General features: G+C 38.9%; 1 protein-coding gene across 1 annotated transcript in view; it reads right to left on the reverse strand.

The window, feature by feature from the left end:
• The window catches only part of adcy2b (adenylate cyclase 2b (brain)), a 98,903-nt gene that overhangs the window by 65,379 nt on the left and 7,536 nt on the right, over window positions 1-25,988 (reverse strand). The window contains exons 2-3 of the mRNA XM_051671484.1: window positions 16,956-17,153; window positions 5,077-5,238 (exon numbers count right to left, since the gene is read on the reverse strand). Of these exons, the coding sequence (XP_051527444.1) occupies window positions 5,077-5,238; window positions 16,956-17,153 (360 nt within the window). The remainder of the gene's footprint in view (window positions 1-5,076; window positions 5,239-16,955; window positions 17,154-25,988) is intronic.

The raw sequence follows: 25,988 nt of genomic DNA on the forward strand, positions 1-25,988 counted from the left end.
GACCTTTGTTTGCAGAGTATGTCAGAGATAAAAGTCACGAAAGTATCATACGATCTAGAGCCCTTTAAGGGGGCTAACAAACAAGGTACGACCTGTGGCTCTTAAGTGCACCTAATTTAAAGACATCATAACGCTTTTAATGAGAACACAGAGAGCTTAATTAACTGTGAGAGCTGAATGTGAAGGGTCATTAAGGTTAGCTTTAATAAAGCTCTTCAACTGTTGGAGAGCAATGTAGAGGAGCTACTTGCATACAAATATCTGTCAGGTAATAGGGACATTTTCTGTGTGCCATTCTATAAAAAATAGCTTTTTCAATTTGACTGGACAAGAATGCAAAGAGCTCATAATAACAAGGTGCGTTCTTCCACCACTTGATTTCTGAATGCAGTGCTGCTGGGCCCTTGAACAGAACCTGACAGCCAGTATTTTGTGTTTCTGTAGACCATGTGATCAGAGTGTTGCCTTGGTTACATGTGCTGTGTTTAGGTCTGGTCTGAAAAACAGATCTGCTTGAGATCTACTTAGGAAAATAAAAAATGAAAATCGATAGATAGGTGGGCTTGAATTATTATTGAAGAGTTATATGAGACATCTGAAGAATATATGTAATCTGACATATTTTTAATGCCACATGATCAATGCCACAAAATTACTTATAAGATTAGTGACCTAGAATCTTGTCTTAAGTGGAAAATATTAAATATTAATTATTTATTTACGTCATAACGTTTCCTTGTTTTACATTTTTGGAAATAAGAAAAGTTTCTGTTTATTTCCAGGTTTAACCCTTAAACACATATCTAGGGTCCTTAGGGACCTGTGATCTCATTTAACCCTCTGTACCTCATCTATTTTTTGGAGTTGTGCCCTCACCTCTTTAGTATTCCTCAATCTATCTTTAATAAATATTGTAACACATACCTGAGGTATGTAAGAGTGTCTGTTTTTTTTTTGTTGTTGTTGTTTTTTGCACTTCCATAAATTATATTCTTTATGATTATTTCATATCTATTTAAGTTTATTATCACAGGATATCTATTTCTTTGTTTATTACAGATAAATGAGTACTATATTCATACAAATAAATACTATATCACATTGACTTTCTGTGCAACAATGAATTATCAACAATGGTGAATTATCAGTATCCCATATGCGTGTACACATACATATTATTCTTATTATTTCTTACTCAGTGTGGCACTGATGTTTCAGTGATGGATTTGATTTACATTTGACATTGCTAGCTGACGAAGAAACAACATGGAAGTAAACTATAGCAAGTACAACACATGAACAGTATGATATGACTATTGTCATTTGGGTGTACTACTGAAATTATGTAAGTTGTGCATCTATTTAGACTCAATAAGTGCCTGAGAAAATGCATATGTGTAACTTATGTGTAGCTAATGTGCAGCTTATGTGCATCTAATGTGTTATGTGAAACTCAATATGTGTTTGACAGCCAGTTGCGTATCGTAATGAATCCTGTTCCAGATTTGTCCTGATTGTCCTCTTTGATATATGAAAAATTAAACATAAAAATATATTTGATTCTATTATTTTCAAATTGTCTTGAAAATATTTTGAAAATTTGACACTATCTGAGCATTTTGTAGATCCATTTGTGATAGATATAATCTCTTAAGACCCGGATATGTAGTGTTTGGTGAAATTCCCATGCATTTAAGGGTTACTACTAAGTCCTACTAAGTAAATGCACATTGAGCATGTAGGTAAATTAAAAAAGAGAGAGAAAGTGCATGTGCCATTAAATGACAATATAATAATTTAAATTAGTTGTACGACAGTCAAGCTACAAATTTGAAAAACTTAAAATATAAGCTATAATATTTTTTTTAAATATATAGCTTTATTAAGAAATGATACATACATTAGAATTTAATCAGAACCTTATATTTGATTACAACAAAGAATAATGAAGATTATATCATAATCAATATTTTCCCGGGACAGTCCCGTATTCAAGCACTTTTTCTAGTGTCCCGACTTATTCTGAAAAAATCGTGTTTTGTTCCGTATTTCCCCTCTCCTAAAATTTCTCCATCACCTATGCGGCTTTCTTGGTCATGTGAGTATTCTAATCAAAGTTAGCCAAGGATACGGCTTGTAAAACCAATAAAATCACACCGTGTTATTTGAAGTACACAATTGGATTAAACTATCCAATCACAATCCCCTATCAATAAACGTCCAGTTAGTGAACTGATGAAATTGCGGCTGGAAAAATATCAAGGATGCATGCATGTACATTTAATGAGGATCTTCAAAAAGTGTTTACATTTCTAAAAAAGGAGTTACAGACAGAGCCAAGTAAAGTGAGGTGTGAGATTTGTGGAGCTCGCTTTTCCATCGCCCATGGAGACCACACCATCATCGCTCAGCATGTTCATACAAAAAAGTGTGTGGATGCTGCTAAAAGTAAGTGTGCCACACCAAGTGTTAGCGATTTTTTTTTGTGAAGCAAAGTTTTGAATCTGACAAGGTACACGCAAGTGAATAACTATTTGCTTATCATTCTGTTGTGCATGGCCATAGTTTTTGGTCGGTTGCACTGCGAAATTGATAAAGAAATTGTATAATCCGAAATTTTCTTCTGCCCGCACCAAATGTGAAGCTGTCATATGCAACGTACTCGCTCCTTTGTCATTGGAAGAAATTCAGAGTGATTTGGACAAGCGCAAGACCATCAACTTCAGAGTCTTAGCCAAGGTCGAGGAGTTTGTTTTATGCCTGCCTGGGGCATCTGTGGAGCGTGTGTTCTCATTAATGAATACAGCATGGGCACTGGATAAATTTCAACTCAATTGCAATGCTTTTTGTACGTCTTAATTTTGGACTTGATTGCTCTGCATTTTATGATAAACTCTTGAAAGACAAGCGCACACTGAGAAATATTGCTGCCAGCGAAATGTACAAGGTGACAACAGTTAAAGATGCGGATGCCCCCTCTAATTCACATTGATCTGCGCCTAGGTAAGGATACGTCAATTTCATTTTTGCTGGGAGGGGGCTGTCCCGTTATCCACAAGCAGAAATCTGGTCACCCTATTTAAGATCATGTTGGACTGTCAGATGTTCGGTCATAAGTCACAGAGGAGAGAGCTCATAAACCATTGAAGTACCAGAACTTAGAAGGATGGCATCAGAGATGTGGTCATCTTCCTGTGATGGACCATTTCCTTTTGGTAAGCAGACCAGGGAATATCGTGCTGTTTCATGCACAATATCTGTTATAACCAGAGCAGAGCGTGACTGTGTGCACTTTCCATTTCCCTTTTTGATTTGTAACTAGTAGCACCTAATAAACATGCAAAAAAAAAAAAAAAAAATGGATGGCAACATATGTGGACAGTGGGACTAAGTTGTTAAATTTGAAATAATATCGAGCTATAGAAAGTCAGATTTTTTCATCAGTTGTTTATGTTTCCAGAAGTGTTGGTTTTTCATGTTTTTGAGACATTACAGACATTACATCAGAAATGATCATAATTAAATCTGATTCAAAGTAATGGCCAGTATCATCCAATCACTGCCAACCATGTTAAAATAAAATTATACATTATAAATGCTGAATCTATGTACTGATTACTATTGTCCCATGTGTGCCAAACATGTTGAGTGGTCCAAACATCATCTGCAGCCTGAAACTGAACTTTTGGTTGGACTTTAGGATTGAATGCACTTAGCTGCATAGAGAGCTATAGGATGCTCCCTTGCTCCCTATTTAGTGAATGACTTAACCTCCATTGTGCTGTCTGTCTGCACTGGTCTCAGAACAGTTCGAAATGCACCTATTTTCATTCTAACTCCATATAAAGCCGCTGAAAGCAAAACATTTTAGCTTTTGGACGAACCCATTGATTCTCAATGTGGTAGTGCACAGTAAATAAAGGATTTCTAAGGGAAAATGAACTATTTTACACATTAAAGTACATTGTGTTTAACAGCATGGCATTTTGCGATAAAACCATTAAAATGTTTAAAATGGCATATCGGATGAAACTAGAGACTAATCTTTTGACTCAAACAAGTTTCAAAGTAAAAACTTAATTAGGTGTCTTACCAGATGTAGTTTTGCATAGGTTTCTCCCAAAGACAAACTCTACTGTGGTCGGCACCATGTTGTTTTGTCACATGATTCCATATGTCAAAAGTTTAACCCTTTACTGACAGCACAGAGTCTCCTGTACTAAGAACAGTCAGTTTAAATGACAAAGGCAAAATACAACATCCATGCATGTGTGCACGGGGTTGCATAAGGATAAAGGCCATTTTGTGTCATAAAATCAGCATGGATGTGAAAAAGTTAACCCTCTGGGTTGAATTACACTGGAAAGGACAAGCTTTGCCAGTTATTTCTGGATGGAAGTGTGTCATTTAAGTGGAAAGGCCATATGATGAGTGACACACAATGACAGTGGAAGGCTCTGGGATGTGTGCCCTCTTTACCAGCAAAGCCATATAGGTCATGGTAAAACACCATAACGCCCAACAACCCCTACAGAAAACAGATTGGAAACACCCCTTCCACTTTTACTCATTCTCTGTGACTCATTTTGTAAATACACTCAAACATATTTTCATATTCCACTAACTCACACTACTTTATATAGGACAAACTCTCTGGTCTCTTTCTGTCATTTTGGAACTCAAAGACTGTTGGCACTTATTCTTAGATACTAGCTGTTCCCTTCTCAGCCCACGAAATAAACTGGAAAAGCATGCACATGCACACACACACACACACACGTTGGATCAGCTATCTTTATGAGGACTCTCCATAGACATAATGCTTTTTATACTGTACGAACTATAGATTCTATCCCTTAACCCTACCCCTAAACCTAACCCTCACAAAAAACTTCCTGCATTTTTACATTTTCAATAAAACATTGTTTAGTATGTTTTTTAAGCGATTTGAATTATGGGGACACTAGAAATGTCCTCATAAACCTCAAATACCCTTGCAATTATCAGTTTGTTACCTAAAAAATGTTTTCCTCGTAAACCACCCAAACCCACCCACACACACATACACACATTTACCTGCCAGACGAGGGCCTCCATGTGGTTGCTAGAGTTTGAGAGGCAGATGCTAAGCACTAGTGTGTGGGAGGATGAAGTTAGGACACTAGCGATAACGGCATCCCTCATGGAGAATGGCAGCATGGTGTACACCACAAACACAATGAACAGGAAAAATGACACCTGCAAACAGAGAAAGGAGTGCATCAGATTGCCATTAAACAGCTACTGTTCAAGTGGTAATTGTGATTTGCAAAGTACAATATGTTCCAGGATCAACATCTTTTGTTTGTTTTTAAACAACATTCCTATCAAACAAACGGTCCATACCATTAGAGTACACTAGCAAAATGGAAATGGAATGTATGTACTGGATCAAACAAATCAAAAACTGAACTGGAGTATACATGGTTTGACTGGATTGGCAAACAAAGTACCACTAATCTTTTTCTTTGACTCAAAGGTGCTGGAACGCTGTTTTGCATCATTCTGGCCCAATTTACCCCATCTGTCTACTCCTGACCCTAACAATATACCCTCAAATCAAAGGGAAATTATTTTTGTTGGTGGCTGATTTGATTTAGCTGATTTTGTTGTTTAACCCCAACCCCAACCCCAAGATCCTAGACTTAGTTTAGACCCAACCAACCACCGGCCTAAGACTAATCCTAGTCTTTTAACCATAAACATAACCCCAAAATCTGATTGGCCGACAGGAATACTGTCCAAAGACCAACAATGATATTAATCCAAGAACATGTCCTATTTGGAAAAATCAGGGTCACTGTTGAGATGTTGACACCATTCAGAAAGATAGGAGTGAGAAATTGGTTCAGTATAAATGTAAATGCAATTGTTTTCAATAATTAATGTGAACAAGTCGCTTAATTTAAAGAAAGCAGTCTCATAAACAAAAGTCAGACAATATGGGTATTAAAATAACTCTTACTTGCTTATTACACTTTCTGAAATACTTCATTCTGACTGGTCAAAATTCTGCAGTCAAACATTTTAGTATAAATGTATGTATGGTCTCCACTTCACATCAGGGCCTTGAGTATCCATGTTGTTTATGTTGCAATAATGACTGGCTAACTGTACATCTTTCACATATCTGATTAGATTTTTGGCGTAGCATTCTTTGTACCATAGGAAAGAGAAATTTAGGTAACTAATATTACAGAAATGATCAGTGAAGAGAAAACATAACATGATCTATGATCTATCTTTATATTTGTGCCAAGCTACATATCATAAACATTCCAAAGCTTTATTTTTTTATTATGCTGAGTGCTATTTTTTTTTCTCAATATAGAAATTGTGGAATGGCAGAAAGGGCACTGGACGGGAGCAAAGCCTAATGGATTTCTGGCTTGGTCACTCTCACAGACCACACACACACACACACACACACAAACACACACACACAAACACACACTGCCAAAAACAAACTGATTGCAGGCCAGTGATTTTTCCAGACGAAATATGTCTTTAGCCTTATCGATCGCCATTTCCACTCTGTCCATTGGAGGTGCAAAAGAAGATAAGACACACACTCTGAAATTGCTACATTTGACTTGTGAAGTAGAGCGAATCCCCTACCAGACAGTAAGCTCTGCTGGGCTCTTGGGTGGGGGATGTCTCTCACATTCACCTCTGCTTGGTTGGGATTAGCCTGGTTTAGATCCTACCTGTCAGATTCCCACCACGTTTTTGAGGAATTGTCAAAACGATCAGAAGTGAAGTATGGGGTGCCGCAAGGCTCTGACTTAGGTCCTAAATTGTTCTCTGTATACATAATTCCATTAGGGTGATATTGTTAGGAAACAAGACATCATGACATTAGCGTTCATTGTCGTGATGATAATACTCATCTTTATATGAAAGATACCTGATGTAATGGTCACAGTTTTCCAAGTTATAAGAGTATATTTACTATTTGACCAAGCTGCTTGAATACAACGTGTACGTAAATGTACTATTTAGGTGATTTTTTTGTAAAGTGGCTTTGAAACTATATGTACTGTAAAAAGATCTATACAAAATGTGACTTTTGTGACAGTTTTGTGGTTTTGTTGTAAAATGCTGGAGTGCAGTTATACGAACTGGCAAGGTTAAAAGCTTAATCTGTACCATGAAGTGATTGCTTGCCAGTTTCATGTCTGCTTAAAGTTCTGGTCTATATGTGAGCAGCATTAGGACTGGTAGTTTAATTCAGTGGCCTTATCCTACATCAGGCCAGTTACTACGTCTGCAGATTCCACACTGAATCCCAAACATTCTCTCTTTGTCCAGCCAATGGCACCCAGTAAATCCTGACATTGCAGAAGGCAGCAGAATGTCTAGAAAAACCCGGAAAGATAGTGCATGGGCAGGTAAATCAAGAATCATTAGGAACAGTGCCGCAAAGATAAAAATCTAGCACAATACATTGTCAAAATGATAGGTCAAGTAATTTATCATTTTAATTTTATAATTATAATTTTAGCTCATTATAAATGTGGCCCTGTGGAGGGTCTGGCACAATACATTGTCAAAATTATAGATCAAGTGTACTAACTTAGATAAGCACAGATGTACTGTGTAAGAAATGGAAACAAATCAATACTGATGAGACCGCTAATAAGAGCAAAACAAAAGTGCAAACATACTTCTAACTGATCTTAGTGTTCACATTTTGTTGGGCAGAGAATAAATACACTCATGGCTGGTTTGAGTTCTATGAAACTCTCAAATTTAATTTGTAGCAGTTTGCAGATACTGATTAGGGAGTAAGCCTCCCGTTTTCATATACCTTTGTTTCCCACACATATCTGCCAATGAGATTTGCATTGTGGTATGGACAGTGCATCACAGATTTCTCATTAAACCATTCATACCAGAATAAGGGGGAAAAAAACTCCACTTTCCTACTCAGCCAAGAATCCAAATACAATTAATCCAATCTGATGACTTTAAAATCTTAAATCTATTTATAATTTTAGCTCATTATAAATGTGGCCCTGTCTGATTATTTCAGTTGATAAATGATTGTATAATCATCCTATGTGTCTAATTCTTTATATAAATGTACAGCTGAACTATTTCTGGCTTGGGTATGACAACCACACCAGGGCAATAATATGAGTTATTTCTCATAAATTTGGGTGCCCAGAAGTGCAGATGTAACAGGTTTGCACAGAGGAATGTAAGTGGGGTGAGCCTTAGTTATCTAGGAAGAACCAACCTGTTTTTTGTAAGCTCGAAAGACATATGTATACGTTTACCTAGTTATATTCTGTTCTAGCATATTGGCTATATTTAATAAAGATAAACTTTAATTATATAACCCGAAATTGCCATTTTTATTACTGGTATATTGTGTTATATCTGGATTATGGTGTCTGGTATATGATTGGTATGAGACCTATATCAGAAATCCACATACAATTAATGTATAACATATGTGTGTCACGTATTCCCTGTGTTTTTGCTTAGACTTTTATTTAGAAATTCTTGTTTAGTTCCCCGTTCCTGTTTCCTGTTAATTTTGTAGTCCTTTGTAGTTTCTTTTAATGATTGGTTTTCCCCTGATTGTTTTCCCCAGGTGTTCCTCGTTTCCTTGTTTGCCCATTTGTATTTAGTCTCCGCCCATGCCCATGAACACAGAGGTCGTTCCTGATTCTCCGCCTATGCCCACAACCACAGAGGTCGTTCCTGAGTCTCCGCCCATGCCCACAACCACAGAGGTCGTTCCTGAGTCTCGGCCCATGCCCACGACCACAGAGGTTGTTCCTGAGTCTCCGCCCATGTTCACGACCACAGAGGTCGTTCCCGAGTCTCTGCCCATGCCCACGACTACAGAGGTCATTCCCGAGTCTCCGCTCATGCCCACGACCACAGCGGTCTTTTCCCAGTTTCTGCCCATGTTCTTGACCATGGAGGTCGTTCCCAAGTCTCACCCCATGAACATGACCATGGAGGTCGTTCCTGAGTCTCCGCCCATTCCCATGACCACAGAGGTCGTTCCCGAGTCTCTGCCCATGTTCACGACCACAGAGGTCATTCCCGAGTCTCCGCCCATGCCCACGACCACAGAGGTCATTCCTTGGTCTCTGCCCATGCCCACGACTACAGAGGTCATTCCCGAGTCTCTGCTCATGCCCACAACCACAGAGGTCGTTTCCCAGTTTCTGCCCATGTTCTTGACCACGGAGGTTGTTCCCAAGTCTCATCTCATCTCCGCCCCCAGAGTCTGCCACGGCTCCACCCCAGAGTCTGCCATGGCTCCGCCCCCTCCCCCAGAAACTATTCCTCCTGCGGCTTCGCCCCCTCCCCCAGAGACTATTCCTCCTGCGGCTCCGCCCACTCCCTCAGAGACTATTCCTCCTGCGGCTCCACCCGCTCCGCCCGCTCCCCCAGAGACTATTCCTCCTCCGGCTCCACCCTCTCCACCCGCTCCCCCAGAGACTATTCCTCCTGCGGCTCCGCCCACTCCCCCAGAGATTATTTTCTTCCTGCGGCTCCACCCGCTCCCCCAGAGACTCCTCCTACAGCAGCTCCGCCACCTGTCCCTGTCCTTTGGCCGCCTCCCAGGCCTCCTGACCCTGTCTCGGCCCTGCGGCCGCCTCCCAGGCCTCCTGACCCTGTCTCTGCCCTGCGGCCACCTCCCAGGCCTCCTGACCCTGTCTTAGCCCTGTGGCCACCTTCACATGACATTGAAGCAGGACCGCCGCTGGCCAAATTGATGCACTATGCTGAGGGGCGGGGGTGGGGGGTGCGTGGTGCAAAAGAGCAAGCGCGAGACGATCGTGTTCCGCGACTGCTATCAGGGTCCTTGAATAATGCATATCATGTGAGTAAGGGCAGCCGGTGGAGTTTCTGGTGCCCCCCTCATTTCTCAGTCCCTAACGCAATGACTTTATTGCTTTTATCCCAGTTGCTCAGATATCACAGCCTGATAAGTGCCCTTTGTCCATTTACCTATAGCAACACAAGGGAGCCTCCACCTTTTGCCCACTTCCTTAAAAATGATAGAAAGGTGAGTGACTCAAAATCCATTTATCTTGAGCCATTTTAAACCTCCATCACTCTCTCATCACTTCATTTTTTTACTCCATCAATCTTTTACACCTTTCAAAGAGTATTCAAACGCCACCTCTAACAGCACTGAATTGTAGGAAAAGGAGCCCCTTGGGGCTGTGCATGTTTTCAGGATCCTTGCCTCCTAATTTGCCCTCAGGTCTGCCTTTTGTTCCTCTCCTAGCTTTGAGGTTCAATTATGCTCTCTCTTCTGTAAAAAATACAAAGGGCACTGGCTTATCATGGGCAACTCTAATGGAGAACCACTGCTGTGGGTTAATGATGCCTGCACTACAGATCTCTGTAAGGAACAGGAAGGGCCTTTCATCAGCGCTAGTACCTCAATCCATGCTGGTGACAATGCCCAGGACTCTATGGTTTTTCCTTACAAGTGTTGCAATGCGACTGAAAGTATAGCTTATTAGCACTCAAGCAATGTGTCTTGGCAGCTAGTCATGTCACACTGCTAGCCAAAAAGAATTTCAAAGTGGTGTAGTGTGTGGTGTTAAAGGAGGGTGTTTAGTTAAAAATAGGAAATGAAAGAGGAAATAGCTTAAAAGTGCTCTCTAAGCCTTACGCTTTTATTGACATAGCCATTGTGCCATTCATTTCTGCTAATAAGTGCACTCTATGCTACTTCAAGACACATCCAGAAACTTTTGCTAATTAGTACTTGTCTGCAGTGCTTTGAGTTCTAATTAGCATGTAGCTCATTCAGAGTGGCTGAACCCAACTAGTTATTTCCTTCAAATATCTGAAGCCTTATTAACAAGCTTATTTAAATTTCCTCCATCAGAATTCTGGTTTTCTCCAGTGTTAAACCACCAGTCACACCATATTAGCTCAGACTGCACAAAGTTTAGGGAGTGAGGTAGGGTTCGGCAATAAAACGATGTAGATATTTATCAAAAATAATCATTTTCGATATCGATGACAAACTTTTGAGTAATTTTCTATATTTAGCCTATGTTCTACATCTAGACCAGCGGTCACCAATTAGCGGACCGTGGTCCATGTCCGGACCTCGGTTTGGTTCCATCCGGACCGCAAGACATTTTGACATTTGCTGCCCCATCACACCATTTCTATACTTCAAGTGATCAGCGCGACAAAACAACGGAGCTGTGTACAGCGCAAGCACTCAGGCACAGATAGCGCTGATCTTTCAGCACTGTATCCTCAAATACTTTTCTCTTTTACAGAACATGCTTCATTTATACCCTTTTGCATGCTGCGCACAGAGTTGCAGATGCAGTTATTTTAATGACAGTAGACCATAGTGGAGAAATACAGTGAGCAGCATTATAGATGGATACTGACATCTTTCATAAAACACACTGCAGAAAAAGAGAATGAAATGAAGTGAATTCAACTTCATGTGTCCGAAATGAATCTGACCATTCAGCTAAACCAGGTTTGTGACAGGACAATGTGCTTCCATAGCGCCTTTAAACTATAATGTTTTTTTCCGCCTAAAATTAGCTTAATTAATCAGCATGTTTCGAGCCTTTCACAAACAGATTATTTTTGTGAAAATTAATCAAAGATCATCTCTTGCATAAATGGCAAGGAAAAACAACCAAAAATCTAATTTTACTAGTAGCATAGTGGAGTTCTCATGAGAACGTTTCCATTATTTGATAGTCTAACCATTTATAGGCCTATTTAATTTTAGCTAACAGTATTTTTAAGCTTCACTACTGTGCTGTACATTGTTTGTTGTTGGTAGATTTTCATTTTAAGGAAAATATAAAAATGGTCCATACATTTTCAAAATTTTCTCTCAGGGGATACACCTGAACCCCCAAACAATATATTTCCTTAATAGTCACAAGGCCTCCTATGCCCCTTGAGTATCTAAAAATATTCAAACACAAATACTCAACTGTTGTCATTCAGCTTCAAAATGAACAGTTGATTTGGTAGAAGATCCCCCAAACCCCACTACTTTGGCTTTATCTCTGAATGTCCTAATCCTTGCCCAGTTTTAAAGAGACTGTTTTGACTTTGATGGGGGTTTTTTTTCTTCTTTTACCATTACTGCCAACTTGGAAATTTACAATTAGACCTACTATTCCAAAACAATTTATATACCTTATATAATTTCATAGCTACAGTATACTGACTATTGACTCTTGGAACTTTAATTGAATACCCCTGATCTAGACGATCGGATCAGGTGCGTCACTAAAAACGTGAGCAGTTCAGCAAAGTTATACACACAACTAGCTAATTGAATCACAGTCATGAAATCAGCCTGTTAGAAAGTATTAGCATGCAGCCCTGCTGTCATGGAAACTGCCAATGAGGCTCCGTAGCCGCTCGCTAGCAGCTAGCTATCCGGCTAATAGGATTTCGCTGTGTCCCAAACAAGACTGCACTGACAATGCAATACAGCTATCGACTGAACACAACAACAACTCCGACATCAACACCACTGCTGCTTATTTATGTACCATTTCGTTTTTTCATGATCCATAGGGCTGTCACAGGCAAGAAAGTGTTTCTTCTTGTGATGTTTATTGGCAGTTGGCAATCAAGTTTATGGTGCATTACCGCCACCTACTGAACTGGATTGTGTAGCGTCTCAAGAAAGTCTTTCAGTGGAGTCAAATATCAGCTGAAGATGATGAAATTGGTCATTGAAAAGAGGTTTAAACCTTATGTAGGATTAAATCCTAAATTGAGTGCTCTACCCTCTGGAGTTTACTTGTAAACAAACAAGTTATGTTGAATTCATTCTTTAGGTCCAACAGACATATGGAATGCAGTTCCGCCCCCATTAAAGGTATGAAATGTATATCGTAATAATATAAATACCGAACGATATGAAAAAAAAATATATAGTGATAATTTTTTTTGGCCATATCGCCCAGCACTAGAGTGAGGCATTACCTTACTGAAAAGCCTAGCATAGCTTCTCAATATGTTGTGTTTGGGATACTGGTCACCAGCATGGAATGTTATTGTGTTGGTGTCCCCAACAGGATTCTTAACTAGCTTAACCAGCAAGACATCCTTGGTCCATCTGCTTCACCCTATGATGGTTGAATGTGGGTTGACCTGCTTCACTTGCACAGCTATGGTGGTTCAACAGATCAAACAAGCATAAACCAGCCTGGACAAGCCAATAGTTCAAGGTTTGGCTGGTTAGCATGGCCCAGTTTCCAGCCCCTGCTGGAAGATGTTGTAATTACACCATCTGGCTGCAAAAAGATTGGCTGCAATTGTGGAACTAGTGCCTGAATTAAAAGCAGTTCCTTGTGGAACTACAGCCATTCTGATAAAATTCTGATGTCGTTTTTCCACCAGGGACAAGAAAGCAAGAACTTTATTTAAACAAGCTTTGACATTAAGTATGTGACACTGTTATAACGCCAAAGCAGTTATAAAACTTAATGTGACAATAGCCGAGCAGACTCTCTTAAAAAAAAAAAAAAAAAAAAAAAAAAATTTTTGACTCTATGAAAGATTCTGTGTCATTTTTATCATCCTGTTTTGTTGTGCAAAATTTCACTTACACAAGATTTGTTTGGATTTGTAAGAGAAGATGGAAAACAATGCAAACAAGGCAGTGCAAAAACGTAAGTAAAACATGGATCGGCCACGCCCTAGTTAAATGCCGTGGTCATCAAGGCCTAAATTGATGAGATAAGATATTTTGAAACGTTTGAAACTCACACTTCAGCTTCTGCACAGCAGCATCTGTCCATCTATATATTTCGATTTGAAAAACCAACACTAACAACTCAAAAAGGTTTTTGTAAAGCTTACACAATGTTCTTTTAAAAATGGGTGGTATCTGCTGTCGGATGGCTGATGAAGCACTTTTCTTGACCAATGAAAAATGTTTGCTGTCTGACTCCACCCAAATAGTTCAACTTTGCAAGTACTACGTCTGCAGCAGGTACAAAAAAAGTTCCTGGTTTAGTTCTGGTTTTAGTTCCACATGGAACTAGTTCATGTGGTGGAAAAACAATGTAAACAGGAAATAGTTCCAGAAACTAGTGATGGGCCCTCAGCCAATCAGTGTTGTCATCAAGGGAATTGGACTACACTGCTCACGTGTAGATTCAAAAGATAAGAATGGATAAGAACCGTTTTTTCATTTCCAACCCTACACATAACATTAATGGCTTAGGTGAATGACTCCATAATTTTTGTGGTTCCCATGACCAAAAATGTAGAGGTCTGCATGGGCCTTAAAATGAAACCCGAACCCGAGAACGTGTGACCTGACCCTTCAGGGTACCATCAGATTTTAAGCACGAACCCGAAATCGCCAATTCTTTTTATAATTTCTTCTCCAAGCAAGTATTGTTGCAATAGGCTGTATCTTACGTAAGCATCGTAGGCAACATTCGTAACAGTATTGAAACAGTAAACATATACAGTTTTAACAAGGCACGGCAGCCCCTTAGTACATTACAGCACAAGGGGAAAAAACATTGGCTTACCATTTATTAAGCACCGAAACTTTACTTGGATCAGAGCAATCTGGAATAATGTGTCTGTCACCTCTTTGCACCAAGAACTTGTTCAGAACGTCGAATCTTTGTGACACCTGCGCTAAAAACAAACTAGAAGCAGCGCATCGAATGAAACAGAACGCAGGTATCTCGACATACATTTTTAAAATGTTAAAAAGTTCTTTTCAACTTGACATCATGTTTGAAAAATGTGCCGGCCCTGTGAAAGATGCTGAAGACACAGTGAGACACGGTGCAACAGTCAAAGACATCTGTCCAGTATGTGTTTACACAGGAAAACAATACAAAAACAGAGCACAAAACCATATTTGGTGTGAAACTCATCCGTTCGCGCATGTCTGGGAATAGGCGTGAGAGTGCACGAAGTTAGGTATGCCTGTTTATTTTTTCATTACTTACGAAACCGAATCCCACCCGAACCCGAAGTCATAATTTAAAAACCAACCTGAACGTGACGGTTTTTCAGTTCCCCTCGGGTCCCGTCGGGCCCCGGTCAGGTTGCAGACCTCTACAAAGATTGCAGAATTCAAATCACGTAGGGGATTCATGTGCCAACTGAATAACTGCCATTGAGATGTATGGCAATCCTAACAGATAGCTTTCTACAGGTTTTATAAATATCCTTGGGACCAGCAATGAAATTTATGCTGGTCTGCTAGTCTATTCAGCATGGTAGTGGGGCACAATCCATCAATGTGACTACATCTTTTGAACTTTTGGTCACTCATCAATACGGTACCCACTTTGGTGGTGACATCTCTCCAGAGTGGTATGATAGTGGGCATATTTATGATTGAACTTTCAAAATGCATGTCATGTTTTAGGAGTTTCACAGCTCATACTACTGAAGTAGTTCCTGGTGAAATGTTGCCGCCCTTTGATCCAGAGTCATTTTGTGTCGCATATGCATATCTCATCATTTCCAGATCACTGAGCCCATTTGAGATATTAAGTTATTAATTCATGTTGAGCAAACAGCCTGGGTGACTCACAGAAAGCTACATTTATCCTGCATGGAACAACAAATCTTTCGTCCTACAGTCGCCGTAATATCTTTCCTCTTACAGTCACCATTTATAAAAGACGACCAAACCATGGATGTTTTTGTCATCATGTTGAGTGGTTGATAGTTGGTGGCTTTCCTTATTGCACCTCCCCCTCTCTAACAGAGCAAAGCGGGGTGGAAATGTAAGTGTGTGAATGAGCGATACAAGGGTGTTTAATACCTGATTAGTTTTATGGATGCATAGGTGGACAAAACTAGCGCCAGTTGTCACTCCAAGACATGCATTTATGTTGAGCCTGTGTCACAATTATTAGCCAGACACGTGTTAAGCTGAGTTCAATTAACTAATAAACGATTCAGTACGCAGAACAGCTTGCACACTAAAAGTCATGAATTACTGTGCAAATGACTGGAGGAAAATGACACTGCACAGTGAATATCTGCATGATTGTGCTGTGTTTTGATTGTAACTATTAGCGCTTTCCAAGTACTTTCTTTGCATGTATATTGTACTGAAGCAAGCAGTGTTTTATGCATGGTGAATACTTAACTATGATTCTGAGTGCATCATTGAGATAAAAGATCAAATAAATGTAGAGGTCAATTGCTGCTATAGAGCGCAATAGTGACCACTCAGTTCTTCAGTGGCCTTGGTTCCAGAACTATTTTTTCCATTAATTTTCTCCATAGGGATTTCCACAAATTTGTCAATAAAGAGTTCTAAGCCATGAACTAAACCAACCAGCCCTCAGATGAATCATTTCAAACTTTGATTTGAAGCTAAAAAGTTAACGAAAATCAGAATAAAGACAAATATAGGCCTACATGTCTGGCAGTGAACTACACATCCCATAAAGCACTGCAAACGACGTAATCACATTTAATTAAATAGTACAATATAAAACTATTGACAAATATTTATTGATTATAAGTACAAAAACAATATATTTTGAATACTATTGCAAAATATTCAGAATTACACAAATTATAAGTAGACTGTAGGAAGACTGACTCTTTTACTACGATTTCCATTTTCATCTTAACAGCAACTTCTCTGATTGGTGGATCTAGCTTCAGGATTATGGGTAGTGTAGTTTTTCATCAGGAATTAGGATTTACATTTTTTTAAATGCAGTTTAAATAACACTGACTTAAAACTTCTATAGAAGCATTCAACATCGATTCATATTTTATCGTTAAAAACACATTTTTCTATGGAGAAAATGAATGGTATGTTTGTTTCCGGAACACGACTGTTGTGCTCGACACAGCCACTGAAGAACAATAATTGGAGAAGATGCTAAAGTTGAAAAGCTATAAAATCGCTGTCGCTCAAGTCTCACCTGGTCCCATGGACAGATGATCCCACCAAAGAACATGAAGAGGTAACCCATAGCAACCAGACAGCCCCAGATGAGCAGGGAAAAGAGACGGAGAAGCTTTTTGAAGACGGACTCGATGCAGACGAGGATGAAGATGGCGAGGAAAATAGCCAGCGTTGTGGGCACAGTGATGATGAAGGCCATGTGGCCCTCCATGTCCTGTTGCAACAGAAGGACAGTTAACTGGTTATTCATTTCATTTACTAGCTCAGGAGAAAGAGAACATTCTATTGAGAATTGCACTGAAAAAGAACTCCTGGCAAACAGACATATTCTTTGACACATTTAGAGCAGTATACACATTCATAAAATGAATCACTGAAAGACTGATTTCTATGATTCAGGTCTCTTGCAACAACAAAGGCACAAGTAATAAAACAGAGACAAACTCTGTGCCCCCAAACTTCTCAGACTTAACAGTCAGACCTGTTTTGAGTTATATAACATCTTCCCAAATTCTTCCGTTAACATCTGGTGTCCCATCCAAGGGGTCAGAGTTTGGCTGGTTCGGCAGTAAACCCTTGCCAAAGATGCTGTAACTGCTTTCCAGCAGCAGCGCTCTGCCATTACTAAATTACAGTGTAGTTACAGTGTAGTTCAATTCACAAGCAAATTACTTTTTTGAACCGGTTCTTTTAAAGAGTATTTAAAAAAATTCACGAACTCACAAGTTACCATTTTAAATCAGTCTGACTTAATCAGTGCAGTTACCAAATCAATATTTGACTCATGTACTAAACTAAAGTTATCATTACTTTCAGAAATTAAGCTTTGAATTTAATTGATCCAAAATTAAGATTAAAGGTGCACTCAGTATTTTTTGTCTTTGTGTCATTTTGGACTTACACTGACACCTAGCAGCTTGGATGCAGCATCATTTAAAATCAGTAGTTTTCAGTTTCAGATGCCATTGTAGAAATGTAGTATTCACAGTCAGCCATGATTACTTTAATCAATGATTGAAGGTGTCAAATAACAGGACGGATACTGAGATTAAGTGAGTAGTATTCGGCTGGTCATGTGATTCTAACATGGCAGCCCCCATGTGTGGACCCTCTCCATGTAGAATAAAACAGCTTTTATAAGGTTACTACTATATATATGACTGGAGTCTTCATTTTAATGTGAGTGCTCATGATTTCCTACATATATTGCAAAATTACAATTCATGTCTTTAGGATTTCAACATTTTTAATGAGGAAGAAATTACTGAGTGCACCTTTAAGCTTTTTGGATTTTTGAAGTTTTGAACACTCAGGCTGAGATTCGTGAAACTTAAATTATTATCATTACTGACGGTTAATATGTGTAGTTTAAAAAACATTTAGAACAGTAATTTCTTTACATAAATTATATTTTAATACAATTTTTATTTCTTTTTTTAAATTAAAATATCCTTTATATATATTTGTTTTTAAATTAAATATATAGGCCTAGGCTATGGCACCCCTGCTTCAAAAACAGAAATCTGTAGGAAACACTGCGTAACTACACCATTATGATGACAAAAATCCTGTTTATCCATTGACAGATATTTAGAAGTAGCCATGTATAAAAAAAAATATGCTGGCACCAACTTTTGAGGATGTTTTTTGACCAAAAAGTGAAAGTCAAGTTCACTCTCGAGAGCATTTTAATGTATTCCAATGGTAACGCTTCTTTTTCAAGTCTATCGGTATTTGCTATTATTGCTGTAACTTTATTATATGAACCTTGATCTGCATTCAATTACTGCATTAACTATAGGTAAGATTTTAGAAAGGCTGCACTACAAAAGGAGCCTAAAAGAATGCCTAAATAGCTTATTGGCTACTGGTTAACATTAACAAATCTACAAATCTAACTAATCAACTACGGCCGAAGTGAGATAAGGCTAAAAAGGGAAGTTGTTTCAGAGTTATTACATTATGAGGAAGGTTTATGAAGACAAACTTTTTTTTACTTTAAAAAACATGCTGTAGAGCCGAGGAGGGCGGGGCCGGACTGGAATGACGCACACCCGGTCCCCAACCAGCCTGATGGGGCGCGCGAGGGATAAAGGCGGCCGGGGACAACAGTTCGAGAGAGAGAGAATTACAGGCAGCTGTACTGTGTGTTTATGGTTGTGTGTTTTTGTTTAAGTTGTTCATTAAATTATTATTTAAGTTCTCAAGCCGGTTCTCGCCTCCTCCTTTCCCAATGAACCCCCTTACACATGCATTAGTGAATTGTACACAATAACAATCAGGAACGTTTAAGGAAGTAAATAGGGTCAGTTTAGATTTCATGTTGAATTGAAGGAATAACAAAGTCTCTATATGCAAGATTTTTACACTCATGCAAACTTTTTAAAGTCTCTTTCCACCTGTAGCTCTCGACATCAATCAGTTCTCCTTTCTAAATGTGCATGTGTGTGTGAGTGTTTGTCTGTGTGTGTAGGGACTTGGTCTAAACTTACGGTCACAGCTCAAAAGAAACAGACTCACAGACTGCACATCTCCTCCAGACAGAAATAGATGGAGCTGCTGCAGAAGCATACAGTCAGAATTTGAGTAACTATATTATTTATGCAGATTTTATTGAAGATGACACATAACATATGTCATGTTGGTTTTATTGAGATTTGAATTGGACAAAAATTACTTCATTCTTTGGCCATCATTAAGGCTATTCTACAAAAAAAAAAAAAAAAAAAAAAAAAAGACAGGTCACATCCATACAGTTTAATTACATTAGTAATTATTTATTTGAGGTGTGTGTGGCACAGGTTGGCAGCTGTGGATAACATGGTGTGATGTATTGGTTTTGATGGCTGTGTGTGTGAATGATAAGACAGAGAGAGAATGAGAGAGAGTTAAGTTGGCAAAGTCAGAGTAATATAATGCCTGTACCAGAGTATGAGTCACCAGCCATTAGAGGAGACACCCCAGGGAGTACTACAGATCCAAGGAAACACTAGCACGCAGACTGAATCTCAATGAACTCTTAGGGAACATACCCTCTCTCTTTCCATCAAACACACAGACAGATAGGTGCTCACACCTTCTTTACTTTTTTATGCTTTGAATGAGACTTCGATATTTTTTCTGAAGAAAATGCGAGTGGTGTTTGCCCATGCAAAATGTTGCCACTACAATGCTAGGATGTTGTGGCTGGTTGCCAGGGCATTTCTTTATGGTTGCTAAGGTGTTCTGATAGGTTACTAGCACCTTGCTATGCATTTGCTAGGGTGTTCTGGGTGCTTATAAGGTATTATTTACTGGCCCAAGTCAAGAGTCCAACACCAAGTCTCTATAGTCCTTTTCCCATATACAGCCCAGGTAATTTTCCCTTAGTAAGTGCATTCGCACTCACAAACGTAACCCCCGTAGTGACGTCATCCAGTATCTACCATTTTTCTTCTGATGTTGTTTGAGGATTTCAGACTGTTACTGTTTCACTGTTATAAATGATGCCAGATTGTTCTGCACCAAGCAAAGTTTCGGCGCTATAATATTAATTAATTTAGCAAGCACCACTAACAATGTCCTCCCATCTCATTTACCCTGTTTTCCCTCTTAACATTGATATTTTTAAGTAATTATAACTGCTATCAAAGTCCAGATACAATGCTGATCCATTGCATACATGATTAGCCTTAAAATCCTGATTTTTAGACCCAATCCCAGCATCCCTCCTCCATCGTTTTCTTCCACTCTTATTACTCTTTCATCCCTCACAGCATGAATCAGACATGGCTCCTAACTGTCTCTTTCTTTGCACTATCAGGGGCCAGAGCCCATGCAGCCAGTTAATTGAGCTTTTGAGCCCATTTAAGTCCGTTGAACTCCATTTTGCAGGAGCCACAAAGGCAGAGAGATGCGCACATGGGGGTGCTGTTATAGCTGTATTCCTTCTATGGCAACTTCCTGTCCATTTGTCTGAGCATCTGAGTTTAATGTGAGTTTGGGGTGGGTTGTGTGTGTAAGTGTGTTTTCTATGGTTTTGCAGCTAGCAGTCAGCAGAATGCAAACTTACACCATGCCCACAAACTCATGTATTTTTAACTCTCAAAAACAGAAGCACACTTTTCTTTATCTCTGTTCACGATACTAGCACGAAAACACAAAAGGAAGAAATACTTTCTTATTAATCTATTTTGCAATGCGTGTAATTCCACTTCTGTGATTGTGCACCTATAATCTTTCTACCGGTACTCATGCATTTTTCATGGTCACATTATTCTTCCATAGTGTTGACACAGAGCACAGGTTTAAATGGCCTATGATAAGCATCTTTTGCAGTTGGCTCATCAGTTCTGCATTGTACTACGGGAGTATGCATGCTTTCAGCCAGATTTAAAGAAACAATTCACCCCAAAATGAAAATTCTGTCATCATTTACTCACCCTCATGTCGTTTCAAACCAGTATGACTTTCTTCCATGGAACAGATGGAGAAACTCAAATTAACAGCCTGGATACATGTTTAAAAATGCCGTGGAGGGTGTCAATGAGTGCACGGATCTCTTTGCTCAACTGAATTCAATAAAGGGACTATGAGCGAATCTTAATGATTGTATTCTGGGAAGCTTATCTCAGTGTGATGCTGTCATCTCCATAACTCACCTAATTGATCAACCTGTGTGTCAGCTCCATCCCACTCCACGTTATTATATTTCTACAGTGCTGGTGTCAGCTTTATATTGTCTATTCTGCTGGGTCAGTTCTGCCCCCATGACCCTAACCAAGTCTCCTTCCAATCTCCCAATGACAAAAAAAAAAGCAAAAAAAAAAAAAAAACATCATTCTCACTCAATATACTGTACTTGAGAAGATATTATATCAGATATTAAGACATGTTTAAGAGAAATCTAACAACATTTATTGAGGATTATGCAAGAAAAAGCTATTTGTCAATGGGGTAAGAAAAATAAACTTAAATTTTTTTTTTCTTAGCACAAATTTTGTTCAATTTCTCTTTAAAAATATATATTATCTCATATCATTTAGCTTCTCAAGTTCACTCAAAAAAAATTAATAAATAAAAAATTAAAATTAAATTTCTATGCAAACAAATAAAAAAAAATCATATAAAATTATGTATTTGAGTGAATTTGATAAAGTATTTTTGTACAAACTTAAATTTATTTGGTCACATCTACAAGATAAAAATTTGTCAGAGTAATCATTATAATTATGTCGAGGCAGCATAATTTATACCACTTGTTTTTTTTGTCAAACATTTGTTGTTGTAAGCATAACACACTGTGATCTTGTAGTCTCAGCAATAGGAAGACGACATCTTGCTGAATTTTAAATTAATATTTCCAACCAGGCATGCGGGGTCCTTAACATCCAATACACTCAACAATAACATTTTTAGAAATAGATGCACTCACATGACACAAAGCCCATAGGTACAAAGCCCACCAATGCAAATATATGAAGGTGCTGTAAGCGAATTTAGCCATTCTAGAACTTCTACAAGCTGAGCCGTTGGATTAGCCATGCCCCCTTTTTCCCAAAACCCTGCACTCTGAGACCAACTCCGAGCAGAAGCGGTTGTCAAACACAACAGTAGCAAAATAGCACCCTCAACTGACAACTATTATAAATCTGAAAATGGCATTAAGCCTCAGTGATCCGCTGCAACTACTAAACTATAAGAACACGCAGAATAATTGACAAGCAGAAAGCGTCAAAGACTGTGTCCCGCAGACACATTTTTATTTGCTGTTTATGGAGTTAACTGCTGTGACAGAGAAGGCGAGATATCTCACGACAATTAATTATCCATTTTTGATCATGCCACGATGCATGCTGAGAACCTGAAATCACATGTACATCTGGTTATGGCCAACGAAAATTATTTAAGTTGTCCCAACGCAAATGGATTAAGTGAACTTCCATTTTACAAATTTAAATTGACTGCACACAATGGGCCTCATTCATGAAACTTTCGTAAATATTCGAGTAAATTCAGAGTAATTTGTTCGTAAAATTGCCCTTCCAGAAAATTTTCCTTTGGAATCACAAAAGCTTCATTCTCCTGATTTGTTAGTAAAACGTGTGTATGTGGGTGAATTCCAAACATTTGTAAATAGGGATCGTGTGCACATTCATTCACAATTATCATAATTCACACCCATGAAAACGCCCTATAAGGAAGGCATCAGTCATTCTGTTAAATGAGAATTTACAACAGTGTGCGGGGTATCATCTCACATAAAAAGCAAATGAGAAAATATTTTCTTCCATTTTGAAATGAACAAAACTGACTTCCCTACCCTAAATGCTACATCTAAACTTACTGATAGTGTGATAAAAGCAAATGTGAGGTGAACAAAACAGACATCCCTAACCTAAACCTGACACCTAAACCTTACGGATAGTGTCATAAATGCAAATGTGAGATGAAAAATGCAATTGCGTTGCAATTTTATGACACTTTGAGCTCAGGTGACACAAGTTTTGCTGGTCTCGAACCCCGTTCTTCCGGGTTCAAAGTCCAACGCTCTATAAATTGCACCACCGTGAAAGTTAGTCACACTTAAGTAAGCTTGCATATGATGTTGGTTATGTAATGCAAGCATTAAAATATAGCGTCTTTCAAATCATGCCTTATAGGAAAAGCGTTTTGATGTAATATGATAGTATTGTGTGGAGAACAGAGCGAAAAAGAAATGAACTGTTAATCTGCTTTTTTACTTGCGATGTGTGAAAGTGAATAAAACTCATTGCTGTTGTAGCACCTCTAGTGTTAAACTGCAGCTATACATAGAAAGAGGCACATAAAAGTGATTTTGCAAAGATGTAGTTATAGTAAAAAATTTTACTGTGAGACCAGGTTAAACTTTTTTAGTGTAAATGTACCTTGCTTTAAGGATGTTTAGATATTTTTACTGGAAAACAAGACAAAAAAATACTAAGTAAGGAACTGACTTTTTGCAGTGTAAGCAAATAGTCCTGGAGCTCTTGAACTTTTAACTGGGCATGAGGTTTTACTTTACGGGCCAACTATGGGCTGAAAGGAAAATGGATTGTTGATGAGGAATTTGTGCATGTGCTTGTTTGGGGTTGGATTTGAGCAGTAAGGTCTGTGGCTCTTGGCCAAATAGCCTATTCCAAGATTTGGCTCTCAGTGTAATTTGAACGGGGTAGAATTGGGGGGAGCGCAGTAATTAGTAATCGAATACAGAAGCTCATAAAAAGCTCATCGACAGGATGGGAGAAAAAAATATACATTTTTATGCAGCTTTTACCCTACAGCCATATCCATCTTGTTAATGTACATCATAGCCCAATGGTTTTTATACATTTTAGTTACCAAATCGCCAATTAAAACAAACATTTACTCCTAAGTGACTTACTGTGGTGGTTTCGTCAAAGGCACAATACTGCCACACTCTTGTATACTTGTGTCCAGGGGTGCCGGAACCAGGTGGCCCAGGGGCACTTTTAGCCCACAACTGAACTTCGACTGACATGAAAATATGCACGCTTCAGGCTTATGCATTTAAAGTAGTATAGTATGGGAATTGACTGAATAGAAATGACTAGCTGCATTGAGGCATTGCTTTCCTGCTCTTGATAAACAATAATGATCAAACTTATGGCTTGATTGAGCAATAAATAGTGCACACAACAGTATCACACCTAACTCAAAGGAACACTAATCTCACCTAGGGTAACTAAAAAATAAACCCATGTCATAACATAAAACAACATAATTTTTCTATAACAAATTATCCCCAATTTGGAATGCCCAATTCCCAATGCGCTCTAAGTCCTCGTGGTGGCATAGTGACTCGCCTCAATCCAGGTGGCGGAGGACAAATCTCAGTTGCATCTGCGTCTGAGACCGCCAATCCACGCATCTTATCATGTGGCTTGCTGAGCGCATTACCACGGAGACCTAGTGCGTGTGGAGGCTTCCACACCATGCACAACTCACCACGCGCCCCACCGACGCGAGAACCACATTATGGCAACCACAAGGAAGTTAACCCAACGTGACTCTACCCACCCTAGCAACCGGGCCATTTGGTTGCTTAGGAAGCCTGACTGGAGTCTCTGTAATTCACAGTGTGTCATGGGAGCACGTGGTCACACCGAGGTATGTTTCACGGGCTTGGTTGGCCGCGGCTCTCTGATTGGTGAAGTTTTGTCTGCTGGATCATGGGTAATGTAGTTGTTTACCATGAATTCCGCTATTAAGCATGATTTTTAAACAATGAAGCTGAAATAATGCAGATGAATGGATTCAGTGGAAGCATATACTATCGATGAACAACCTCGTAACTCATGGTAGGTCTGTCTTTAAAGGTTTATAAGTTATCGTTGAAAATAAATATGTCTATGGGATAAATGAATAGGATTTTTACCTCTGGAACCAGACTGTTGCGTTCTATAGCAAGTCCTTGCATAAACAACAACAGATGTTACAGTATATTCCTGGTAAGGACTATAATTTGATGTAGTTTTAGCACCTGATATTCATTTAAATAGGTAAATGTGTCATTTTGCCCTTTGCACTAAGAAAAGTGAAAATATGCAGACATCTGATCAGTCCATCTAATCACTGATCTACAAAAGCCCCACAACTTTATGAAATAAAGCCAGAAATTAATTAAAGTGGATGAGGGCATACTGGCTTGTTGTCACTGCCATTCTATGTTGTTTGTAGATGCGTTTTGAGCCATAAAGAGATGTTCCCCTATTGACCTGTTTCTGTGAAGTCCCTTTTCCTTTGCAGCCGCCATATTTGTGACTATCAGCGGGAGGAAACAATGGCGTTAAATTGAAAAACACCCGTAAAATGATCTCAAGAAAAACATTTAAAAAATGCTTTTGATCCATGCCAAGTCCCAGGAAAGGTGTATACAGGTCTGAGTTCAGCACAAATATTGCCAAATTGGAAATTTAAATATATTTTATCCACGATTTTTTTCCGTATACCGATGTGTCTGATGTGTGACCGGTGAGTGCACGCGCCTACCGGTACATCACCGTAAACATCGCCCTTTCAGAAGTTG

Source organism: Myxocyprinus asiaticus, chromosome 34 (genome assembly GCF_019703515.2).
Source record: "Myxocyprinus asiaticus isolate MX2 ecotype Aquarium Trade chromosome 34, UBuf_Myxa_2, whole genome shotgun sequence".
Lineage (NCBI taxonomy): Eukaryota > Metazoa > Chordata > Actinopteri > Cypriniformes > Catostomidae > Myxocyprinus > Myxocyprinus asiaticus.